The sequence below is a fragment of the Camellia sinensis genome, chromosome 5 (genome assembly GCF_055761805.1).
Source record: "Camellia sinensis isolate YWXY chromosome 5, ASM5576180v1, whole genome shotgun sequence".
Lineage (NCBI taxonomy): Eukaryota > Viridiplantae > Streptophyta > Magnoliopsida > Ericales > Theaceae > Camellia > Camellia sinensis.
The window spans coordinates 127,271,736-127,284,247 of record NC_138965.1 but is presented as its reverse complement, the minus strand read 5'-3'; the positions used below and the strand labels follow the sequence as shown (position 1 = coordinate 127,284,247).

The 12,512-nt window shown below is 34.0% G+C and overlaps 1 protein-coding gene across 2 annotated transcripts; it reads left to right on the top strand.

Annotated features, from left to right (window-relative positions):
* Positions 1-8,922: 8,922 nt before the first annotated feature.
* On the top strand, positions 8,923-12,366 carry ORC5 (origin recognition complex protein 5). Of its 2 annotated transcripts, XM_028225963.2 has the most exons (6): positions 8,961-9,027; positions 9,235-9,321; positions 9,547-10,409; positions 10,500-10,925; positions 11,421-11,733; positions 11,878-12,366. In XM_028225963.2, exons 3-6 carry the CDS (start codon positions 9,577-9,579, stop codon positions 11,926-11,928), a joined length of 1,623 nt encoding a protein of 540 aa, XP_028081764.1. In that variant the 5' UTR covers positions 8,961-9,027; positions 9,235-9,321; positions 9,547-9,576; the 3' UTR covers positions 11,929-12,366. The 2 variants fall into 2 exon arrangements, with proteins under 2 accessions (XP_028081765.1, XP_028081764.1); XM_028225964.2 differs by lacking the exon at positions 9,235-9,321 and having other exon boundaries at positions 8,923-9,027.
* The last annotated feature ends 146 nt before the right edge of the window (positions 12,367-12,512 follow it).

Sequence of the window (12,512 nt, the reverse complement as noted above, 5' to 3'; positions counted from 1 at the left end):
GATCGCTTGCATGGCTTCATGCTCTGGAGTCGAGGGTGAGGCAAAGTTCAGAGCACGTCTTATGAGGATGGTGTCCGATCCAAGCCTGTTTGGTGGAGTGAGGTCATCTCTTTGCGTGGTTTCATCAGTGACTATTGGAGGGTCCTCTGTCACGCCCGCCATGGATATGCTTGAGTATTCCCACAGACGGCGCCAATTGTGGAGAAGTGGTTTGGAAATATTCTTCTGATCCTAGGGGACGCTCGTGATCCACTGATAGTCACCTGAAAAGGAATAAACACTCCGGTCGGAGGTGTCAGAATTAGCACTCTAACAAATAAGTCAGTCTCAACACTCAAGATTACTTATATTCTAAATTAAGCACAACAATTTTCACCTCCTTCTCTCTGATGGATGATCCCATATTTATAGTATTTTCTTTAGGCCTTTGGGTTGGGCTCATACTTGTTCCGTCATATGTACCTCTACTCGGCGTCAGTTCTATTGGCTGGGATACTGGTTGTTTTATTCGGCTCCTTAATTAGCTGGGGTATATGCCGAATACAGGTTACGTTTCGGACCGGACACGCTCATCTGTCCCTATGGATCTAATAAAATTCGGCTCCCATAACGAGCATTCAAGCAATTTAGCAATTAAGCACTTAGCCTCATGGCAAGCATGCTAAACATGGAAACAATCACACTCATGCGATATGCTAAAGCATTAAAATGCTCACCTAGTACTCCGAGACGAGCCAAAAGAAACAAAAGAGTTAGAAAAATGCATGGTCCTAACTAATGCAACACGGCTAATGCAACACATGCAATGATGCGACTAATAAGCTCGACTATTAATTATGACATGTGAATCAATTTGATCAATTTGATAGCATGCTTATTAACACGAATTCAACTAAGTATTTTAAACGACAATGCTTTGTTAGAATTATGAACCAAGCCTCAATGCATGCAAGACAAATCGATGCAAATCATGGAATATGCTAAAAGAAACATGATATTCTAAACTAACCATCATAAGCAAGTAAATAAAAAGGAGAAAGACGTGGGGTTGGAAGACATACACATTATTACAAGCTTGCCCTCACGCAGGAGGGTCCGAATGAATAGACTAGCTAATTACTACGAATTAACTAACTATTGCAAACCAAAGGAAATAAATTAACTATACTAGCTAATTATTACAACAATAAATTAACTAACTACTTTAGCTAATTAATTAAGTACAACACAAAACTAACTAGCTAATCTAACTAATTAGTTACAAGTCCACTATTTACAACATCATTTCACAAATCCTGAGAATCGAGAGATGGCTCATGCATGGATGTAGATTTCCACCCGATAATGCTCTCCGTTTTGCTACTAGAATGCCTCTGTTGCACAGTTAGAAAATTGCACACGTTTTCCACCTCAACCTCTGCTCTGCTCTGCTAGAAAAAGGACACTGTCTTCTTGAAAAAGTGGCTGGCAATCCAAAAGTAGTGGCCGGCAAAGCCACTAATAGTGGGTTAATGTCCAGTAAAAGTGGCATACCGGCCACTGATGTTGGTTCTTTCCTGCAGCAACAGAGGACAAACAGAGCACAAACCAAAGTATTTTTAGGGGATGTTTGCCCACCCTGCCTCTCCTTATCAGCAAACAAGTCAAATGAGGGGTAGGCTTGATTTGCAAGCCATCAATCGACGCAATCTCATTGCGTGATGCCTTATGAATCAAGGGACACAATTTCAATAAATGCATAACAAAATACCAACAAGACCTCCTCCCTATCATAGATTGATCAAGGGAAATGGTTGACCATGGAAACTTGAACCATTTCATCACTTAACAAGTATGAAATGAATCAAGTCTCAATGTGTTCAATTAACGTCCGATTGAACACAAAACCTTTTATTATCTTGTTCCATTTTAGTCCAAGTTTTATTACTTCATTTTAATTACCTTCCATTCATTAATTCACTAAGTCCAAAAATGAAGATTAAGTCCTCTAATGGAAAGAAGTACCAAGCCAAATGTTATTTTAGGCATGAGAGAGATGTCATGTCGTTGGTAATGAACCCCTAAAGGGATTAAACCATTAAGCACAACAACCTCAATCTTAAGCTTAAACAAACAATCTGTTTGAAACCACTCTCAAAGAAAATAAAATGCCAAGAAAAGAGAGAGGTTGCAGAGGTGATTAGAGATAAATACAAGTATGGAAAGCAAGAAATAAACACTATCAACTCAAATAGGTTGGTGGCTAAGGCCTAAACCACCAAACCTATGAGGACCGTTACACTACAAGCATACTATACAAAGCATGAATAAAGCTAACTCATAAAAAAAAATAAAAAAAAAACAAAAATAGTCCTAAAATAAGCTAAAACAGTGCTGGAATTGAAGTCAAAAGAGCTACAAGAGTAAGCTACAACATGGAGCAAGTTAAGTTAGTAAGCAAGCACAAGGGGGGGAGGCTACCCCCTCTATTTTTGGGACTTCAAAAAATGATTTTAGCCTCTGAAAAACCTCTGAGATTCAGTAGTAAAAAGCTCAAAAAAAGTTGGTGAGAAGGTGGGAAACACAAGGGCAAAGGCCTTAGAAACAAGGTGCAAAGAAGGGTGATCCACCCCTCCACCCTTAATGGCCTTAAACCACAAGTTTCAACCCAGAAATGTAGTGTAAAAATAGTCCAAAAACAGTAGAAAAGATGGCAAATAAAAAAGGAAAACAAGTTAAGAATTATACCTCTTGAAGAGGAATACCCTTTTTGAGTTACAAACCAACAATTACACACCCTCAAGAGCTAAATGCAAGCTCAAAAACACCTCAGCACAAATACCACTAGGTTTGGTTTAGAGTGTATAGGCAAAGAATGAAGAACTTGCAAGAGAGCGAAAGAGAATTGTAGAGAGAGAAATATTTTTGCTCCCAAATTTTCTAACCTTTTAAAATGTGAGAGAGGGTCCTCTATATATAGAAAAACATGAGACCATCTCAGAAATATCTATACAGACATGTATGGACTGGTGCATGCATCTGTGGAAACAGCTGGCACAGTTGGCAAAAAGATCTGAAAAAACACACAAGTGGCCGACAGTCCACACTAATGGGTCTGCAAGTCCCAGGATGTTTAGGCTTGAAAAACTGTTGTTTTGGTCCACAAAAAAGGCAAGAGGTTCATAGGGTTTTGAGGCTCAAAGTTGAGGCATTCTGCTGAGGGCTTCGAGCATTTGACAAGCACATGCAAATTCATCATTGGGTGCGCAATCAGTGGCGCCCAAGTCGTAAGGATGGTCAAAAATTGGATGTCTACATCTTGTTGTTTTTACAATCATCAAATTCAATATACATACACACACCCATTGTTTGTCAAATTTTAGGGCTTTACAAAAAATTGAAACAAGAAATGAGAGAAGACAAACCATCTGGAGAAGTTAAAGCCTCTGCAAAAGAGAGAGATTCCCAATTTCATTGCTTTCTTGCAGTGTCTGGTGGCTATATTCACCGTAGTCATGTCTTCTTCCTCCTCAACGATTTGCAGAGAGAGAGGAAGAGAGTAACGGTCTGCTAAGAAGAACAAAAAAACAAATTCCAACTTTTTCCAAGAATGGTGAAGATCTTCCAAGTTCCAATCTAGAAAAAAATGAGAAAAACTTAGGTTTTTGGTTCGAGACCTTGAAATCGCCATGAGAGAGAGAGAGAGAGAGAGAGAGAGAGAGAGAGAGAAGGAAACGGACAAATTGAGATAACATTTGTAGAGAGAGAGAGCTATGCCCAATTTGAAGAGTATTTATTTTTAGCATTTGGCGCCAAACTATTTCATTTGGCACCTATTTTTATTTTGGTTATATTATTCATGACATAAATTGCATGTCGTGAAAAGTAAAATATTTTTAACAGCTAGCATATAAGCGTCGTGGAAAGTGTACTTTTTAATGGCGGACTTTTTGTGCATCGTAAAAAGTGTAATATTTTTAACGATTGGCTTTTTGTGCATCGTGAAATGTTCAATATTTTTGACAGCTGGTGTACGCGTGTCATGTATAGTTGATGTATTAACAGCATACCATATGCACGTCATAGAAAGTTTTATTATTTACGACTAACATTGCAAGCCGTAAAAAAAAATCATCATTATTAGCACTCACGGCCTATGTAATAGACACGTTGTGGTTGGGAAATTATTTACGACATGCAAAAAAAGTAAGTCGTAAAAATGAGAAATCATAGCTTGCATTTACTGTATGTCGTTAATTTGAAGCTGTAAAAACTCAGTTTTATTGTATGTGATCAAATCAAGTGGATATTGATATCCGATTATCGTAATATTTTATAAGGATGAAATACTTGATGATCTCTACATATTAAACGGTTCAAATTATCAATACAGGTTTAGTAGTGTCCCATGGAGTGCCAAAAGCACCCTCCAATCAGATTTGGACTAGAGAGGAGCCTGCTCCTAAGAGAAACGGGCCTGTTAACAGTTGAGTGGATCTGTAAGAGAACAATTGCATTGAAAAAACTAATAAAGTCTTGTTTTCCCTTGGAAATCTAGGGATTTTTTTTCCTTCATATTTTCAAAAACTTTCTCCAAGTTTAAGGGTTTTTTTTGAAAATTTTCAAAATTTGGGGTCTCATGGAACTCAATATGCTTGCAATTCGAGACTAAATTTCAATAGAGAAAGTTGGAATGGTCTGCAAAATCCTCAAGACAGATTTTCATAAATAAATTTTTCATGTATCCCAATCCTCAAGACGAAATTTCAAGGTTTGCCCGGCAAAACTTTCTACACGAGATGGCTAAAATCTTTCAAATTCAGTTTGCAAATCAAGATGCTAAGTAGTCAATTCACTCTGGAATAATTCTCAAGAAAGATTAATCAAATTTATATTCTCAATGTTTTTTAGTGGAACAACTAGAAAAGATTAATAAATTTAGGAAAATTCTAATATATATTCCTTTTAAAAATGGTGTATCATATGCATCTTAATTTTTTTTTTTAATAATTATTATCGACACCACATTTTATTTTTTCTATCAATTATGGCCTGTTGATTATGGTCAAGTTTGTAATTATTATCGACACCACATTTTATTTTTTCTATCAATTATGGCCTGTTGATTATGGTCAAGTTCGATTATGGTCTGTCGATTAAGACCATAGACTATTTTTTAAGAGTAACCTTGGCCACATTTATTATTATTATTCCTATCGACAAATATGCTGATATGGCGTGACAAATATGCTAGTAACGTGGCATGAAAGAGATGATGGTGTTGCTTGTAAAGATTAAATAAAAGCCAGTAAAGATATCTATTAAAATTAATTAGACACCATATGCTAAAATTGGGGGATCAATATTAAGTCCAAGCACAAAATCTACAAGTAGTTTCTAGGAAGATGAGATATGGTTGAGTGGAACAAAGATCAAGGAAGATCATGGATTGATGACTATAACATGAGATGGCCAAGCAAGTATAAAAGGAAGACTTAAGGAATGATGGAATCAATCATAAGCAATTATTAATCACACTCGTGAAGAGTTATTTATGAGTAGTTTTAAATTAGTCATTTTAGGAGTAGATTAAACAAGTAGCTTTTCCAACCCCTCATTTCTCTTATTTCTGTCGATTGCTATATTTATTCAATTTTTTGTTCTTGTTTAGGTTCTTGTAACAAGTGACAATTTATTCGAATTAATACATATTCTGTTCTATTCAATTTCTTCTTTACTTAACTACCTCTAGGGAAGTTCTTAATCTGTTTAAGGTATATGACTCAACCACAAAGTCTGATCGTTTTATGTTTATTTAAAATCTGTTTAAGTTTGTCAATCAATCATTGTTGATTAGGCCTAAACCTAATTTTTGCTAACATAAATTAGCACGCCCAGTGGGACCATTCTAACTTGGAGTAATGGCAATAAAGAAGCAAACTAATGCGTATGAAATCATGCCTTCAAGTGGCATGTTTACATCTTGTGAACCCATGGATGCAAACCGCCAATGGAGTAGCAGTATTTCTATGGATACATGTTATCAGTGTAATGCCTCATATTCTAAAAATTGTCAGTGTTATGGTGGTGGTTCTACTGCTTATTGCCAACATAATGGTATGACAAATGATTTTAAAAGAATGATTTAGCATTATGAGGATAAAATTTATTGGTGTGGAAGTGAAATTTTAATCCTAAAAGAAGAAATTAATTCTCTTTATAGGCAAATATTTCAAATAAATTCATCATTTCTGTATTATTTGATGCAAAGAGATTTAAATTACTGTGATGACAAAATTCATCGACTTAAATGCCAAATTTTTCTAATTGATGAATAAATTCTATATTGGAAGCAAAAATTAGAAGGCATAATGGCCAATGAAACATTAAGATATGAAAATAATGTGGCTCATAGAGTTAATACACATATTTTCGAAAAGCCAAGATATGTAGCTCGAAGGGTTAGCACACGAAGTCATGAAGATAATATGACTTTGGAAATTTTTCATAGGCCATTAATGGCTAAAATTAAAAAACAACCCCTTCTTTCAAAAAATATTGAGAATTCTGATAATAAAGGTTCACTTGGGAGGCATGATATTTTACCAAATGTGGCAAAAAGTGACAAGCCATTAATGGCTAAAAAAGAACAATCACAAAATAATGGTGAAGATTCACTTTGGGACATAATTTTAAGCCAAAGATGACTAAAAATTATGAACGTGGGGGGCATGATTTTAAGCCAAACATGGCTAAAAATTATAAACAATCCACATTTGTTGAATTTTAATTTTTTAACATCGTTAAATTTGTCAAAAGTTTTGACTTTTTAAAACCATTTGATACTATGGTTTCTGCTACCCAACGACCACTATGGGTTTGTGGTTCACATCAAAAGTTAATTTTGATAAACTAGTTAACAAAAATAATATCTTATGTAAGTTTGATGGAATAAAAAAAAAATGGCTATATAATAGCCAAACCAATAAATTGCCAACGGCCAATTGGTTATTCTTTGCATGAAGGCCAATTTAATGGCTAATTGTTTAGTGTCAACACATGCCAGTTTAATAGCTAATGGCCAATTGGCTATACTTTGTATCGACAAAGGGCCAATTAATTATTTTTATTTCAAAATTTGAAATAGTGCTAAATGTTAGAAGTGTAATATGCCTTGCTTCAGTAAATACAAAAAGGGCTCAAATTACACCATTTATCGGTAATGTCAAGCCTTAGAAAATACTTGTGATGTAAATCAAGTGGGGGGCATTGTTTGCATCATAAATATTTTTTGTTGATTGTGTAAATCGTCTTATAAATTATTTAATTTCATTTTATTTTTCAATCCATTTAAATGAAGAGGCATTCTTAACACCACATTTTATGTTTCTATCGATTATGGCCTGTTGACTATGGCCAAGTTCGATTATGGTCTGTCGATTAAGACCATAGACTATTTTTTAAGAGTAACTTTGGCCACATTTATTATTATTATTCCTATTGACAAATATGCTGACATGGCATGACAAATATATTAGTAACGTGGCATGAAAAAGATGATGATATGGCTTGAAAAGATTAAATAAAAGCCAGTAAAGATATCTGTTAGAATCCATTAGAAATCATATGCTAAAATTCGAGGATCAATACCAAATCAAAGTACAAAATCTGCAAATAGTTCCTATGAAGATGGGATATGGTTGAGTGGGGCAAAGATCAAGGAAGATCATGAATTGATGACTATAACATGAAATGACCAAACAAGTATAAAAGGAACACTTAAGGAATGATGGAATCAATCATAAACAACCATCAAGCACACTCATGAAGAGTTATTTAGTAGCAGTTCTAAATTAGCCATTTTAGTAGTAAATTAGTAGTTTTTTTCAACCCCACTTCTTTTCTTTCTGTCGATTGATGTATTTTTCAATTCTTTATTCTTGTTTAAATTCCTATAACTAATAGCAAGTAACAGTTTAATTGAATAAATACACATTATTTTCTATTCAGATCATTCTTTACTTAATTACCTCCAGTAAAATTCTTAATCTGTTTAAAGCATAGAATTCAACCACAAAATCTGATCTTTTTGTGTTTATTAAAATTAGTTGAAGCATGTCGATCAATTAGTGTCGATTAGGTTAAACTGAATTTTTGGTAACAGTTATGATTAATTTTCTTCTTTAGTTACCTTGCTTGGTTGGAGTTTTCCAAAAGCACTTTTCAGAAGATTCTACTTTCTTATTTTCCGTATTTTTTTTGTTTTTACTGAATTTTTTTAATATTTTAAGCAAGTTTTTTTAATTTTTAGACATACCAACATAAAGATAGCTAAAAAGTAAAAAATTTGTAAAAAAAAAAATCTTTTAAAAATTCACTAAATACCAAAAATACAAAAAAAAAAGAATGAGAATTCAGTACATTTTTTTGTATTTTTACGTATTTATTAATTTTTTAAAATATTTTTCACAATTTTTTTTTTTTACTTTTTAGATACATCTAAGTAAGGTGCATCTAAAAAAATTTTAAAAAAATGTTTAAAATTTTAAAAATATTCACTAAAAATATAAAAAAAAAACACGAAAACCAAAAAATTTAATTCAAAAAATTCAAACCAAACACACTGAATATTATTTTAATTGTAATTTATAAGTTATTTAATTATGTCGCATGTTATATTTTTTTAATTATAACTTAAAAAATTAAAATTATATATATATATATATATAAATTATAAAATGCGTGATACAGTGCTTATTCTCATCTCATGTCATCATGAAATAGAGGTTCTGATCTGGAAGCGTGTCCAGCAACGCCGTTTGCGAGGTTTCGAAACGACATCGTTCCGCTTCACTTGCTCCTCCACCTGATGTGGCTCAACGGCAGCCGTGTATCTCTTCATTCATGAAATGGAAGGATACACTTAACCGCAGAGTATAAAATATTTTGGCGGGAAACATTTTTTTTTCTTTTTCTATGGGAGTGTTTTTTTTCCTCTCTCTGCAACCCTCGGTTGTTGAAATTAGGGTTCTCGAAATTTCTGATCAGGTGCTCTTCAATCTCCTCTTTCTTTCTTTCGATCATTATATATATATATATATATACATCAAATATATGCATAAGTATATGTGTTTGCCTTCTCACTTCCTTCAAAGTTTTCAATTTAGTTTTAAAAATTGATAATTGTCAAGCTCTGTAGCCTAATTAGGGTTTTCATTTTCTGACACAAATTTTCAATTCTGTGCATTTTTTAAGACATGGGTATCTAGAGAGAGATCTAGAAAATCTAGAAGAGAAAGAGAGAGTTGGTGTTGCTGTGCTTCATATAGAACTTGCGAATTGGTAAATATTTTTATGTTTGTTTGTGTTTGGTGATTTCTCACATGTCAATTTAATAAACCAATCCATATATATGCTTTCAGAGATATTGCGTCTTGATAGATATTGTCCTGTTTTTTTATCCCTCTCCAATTTCTAATTCTGTTTGGAGTACTTGGTGCTTTTGACTCCTTCATTGTTGTTAATTTTCAAGCTTTGTGTCTAATATGGGTTTTTATTATCTGACAGAAATTTTGCATTTTGCACATTTTTTAAGATATGGGTAAAGAAGAAAGTCCACAAGTTACCAGAAGAACAACAAGATCCTCCTCATCTACCCCCAATTTGAACAATTCAATTCAAACCGCGAAAACTAATAATCCCCAACCTCTGACACTCAACGATCTCCTATTTGGAGATAAACCCATAAGCTTTTCTGATTTGATTTCTAGTTTTCCAGGTAGGGACATTCAGATTCTTGATCTAATTCGCCTTTTGGGTCCCTTAAATACTCCAACAATCCCTCTGTTTATATACGGAAGCACTTCGACTGGGAAAACAAGTGCAGTTCTTCAAATTTTTCGACACTTAAACAGGCCATTTGTTTACTCGAGTTGTCTCACTTGCTACAATCCTCGGATTTTGTTTGAATCCATCTTGAATCAGTTGTTGCGTCACAGGAAAGATGTTGGTAATGGTTACACGAGTGCAAAACGATGTGAAAGGCCCTCTGATTTTGTTAATCTTTTACACGAAGCCTTGTTGAATGTTGTAAATAACCTCAAGGGGCAAATGGGAAAATCAACCTCGAAAAAGTCAGTGCGATTGATTAATGGAAAGATGGTTTACTTGATAATTGATAACTTGGAGCTTGTTCGCAATTGGGATAAGAGTGCCAACATATTGCCTTTTCTGTTTAAGCTCTATGATATTCTGAAGATTCCTGAAATGGGTTTGATTTTTATTAGTAAAACCTCGCCCGATACATATTACTCTGATACAGGTTACATAGAGCCAATTCCTGTTCAGTTTCCTGATTATACCGAAGATGATTTTCGTCAAATCTTCATGAGGAACCAAGCAAATCTGAAACTTTATTCATCTTTTCTCGAGTAAGAACACTAATAGTTTGTTGTTCTCAATTCTGTCATTATGATCTTTTCCTTTGCATCATTCAATTAATGAGTTTTGTTTTTAAACAGTGTGGTACTGAAGCCATTCTGTAGAATTACACGACGGGTTGACGAACTATCTGCTGCCTTTTCACCATTGTTCAAAAAATATTGTGAACCATTAAGTGACATTAGCATTTCTCCCAATGAAGAAATGAAGAGAAGGTTGTTTAGTCATCTTCAACCTGACATTGCACTGTCTTTGAATGAGATATTTAGGGTTTCATCGTCTCAGTCTTCCTCTGAAGTTGAAGCCAGGAAAGAAAAGGCCAAACGGAAGGGTACTATGCAGAAATTGGGGGGTTCTCAACCATTAGATGAGGTGGATTTCCATATGTCTACTTCTGCTAAGTATCTTCTTATTTCAGCCTTCCTTGCTTCAAGAAATCCTGCCACCCTTGATGCATCAATGTTTGACTCAACCGGGGGTTTGGATAATCGAAAACGAAAGAGGAAGTAAGTAAATTGACAAATCAATATTTTTATCTGATATAATTCTGGGCTGAAGGTCATAGTAAGTCATGCTCCACTTGTTTTAGCTTGATATATTTGCTTGTAAAAATTCTACTATTGTGAGATTTAGATGGCGAAAAAACAAAAACTTTTTCTTCCTGTAAATGTAGTCTTCTGTGCAACAGCCTTTTCTCTGTAAATTTTATTTAAGATCTGGCTAATATTTTTCATATACGATGATGATTACTTATAGAAATTTATGCTTATTAATATCTCTAACCATAGCAATCTTTATTGTGCTTCATCTTTCTAATATTGCTTTGCTTTTCTATTCACACTTGAATATATTTTATATGTATATGTTTTTATTTCTTCATTTCTGACTGATTACCTCCTACTACTGTCATAATATTTCTTTGCCTTATATAATCTGTATGCACATAGCTTGACTCACTATAAATGTAATTTTATTTTCTTTATCGACTTGTTTCCCATTAGGAGTTCAGAAAAATCACTCGAGCTGAAAGAAACTGCAGAACAAGAATCACTCATGAAAGGACCAGGAACTTTTCCATTGGAGAGGTTATTAGCCATATTTCAGTGTATCACATCTGTATCAGAATGTTCACTTGATGAAGAAGAAGGAAATAATGGGTTGGGTGTGGAGAGCGGGGATAGTGGACTTATGTCTGATGTTCTATTGCAACTATCCAGTCTCTGCAATGCTAATTTTATCAGCAAAGGAAGTAGCTGTCCATTGGAGGGCTCAACTCGCTACCGATCTACAGTTTCTGAAGATATGGCTTTAAAGGTAATACAGAAGTTCTATAACATTTGTGTGTGATGGAAACAAGCTCCATCTAGTTTCTACTTATTGTTATAATTTTTTTATGTTGTTTTTTTTTTTTTTTTTTTTTTTTTTTTTTTTTTTTTTTTTTTTTGAAATGATTGATAGGTAGCGAGGAGCCTGAAGTTTCCTTTGTCCAAGTACTTGTATAGAAGATAATGTGAAATGGGAAAGCTATTTGTCTCATGTTCTTCAAATTATTATGGGAGTTTCATCTGAAGGTATTTTGAGATTAAAGAAATTGTATTGACATTCAAAGAGCTGGCAACATGGTGGAACCATGATTTTCAGATTTTGAGTAGATGTTATATATAAGCAGGGGATATATAGTTAGCTGGCACTGAATGGATGTGGTGGGTATCGAGTTAGACATCAAACTTTGAAAAGGGCTGGGAGAGAAATACTGATTTGGTGATTCATACCAACTTTCTAGCTTTCTAGTTACTTTATGCACAAAAGTGTATTTATCTTGACTTTATTTTTCGGCCACTTATGGAGTCAATTTACCTGAGAACTTAACTAAACATGGTTTGTTATTCTTACATTCCTAAAATTTGTGATTCTTTAAATAGATCCATTTCATGGCATTTGGAACAACATCCTACGCAACTCGTTATGCTTCATGAAACCCTTTTTCTTTTCCTTTATTTTTCTCATATGGCCATTATTAACTCAATTTTGTTTCATGCTTCATATATGGTTCCTTCCCTATTACGAAGTCTTGGGCAGTTAAACCATAATAG

What these genes read in the sequence shown, in the direction of transcription:
- ORC5 (XM_028225964.2), top strand. Translation starts at nt 9,577, where the DNA reads ATGGGTAAAGAAGAAAGTCCACAAGTTACCAGAAGAACAACAAGATCC. An exon ending in AATCGAAAACGAAAGAGGAA is followed by an intron (nt 10,926 to 11,420) that starts GTAAGTAAATTG and finishes GTTTCCCATTAG; the next exon opens with GAGTTCAGAAAAATCACTCG. An exon ending in CTGAAGATATGGCTTTAAAG is followed by an intron (nt 11,734 to 11,877) that starts GTAATACAGAAG and finishes AATGATTGATAG; the next exon opens with GTAGCGAGGAGCCTGAAGTT.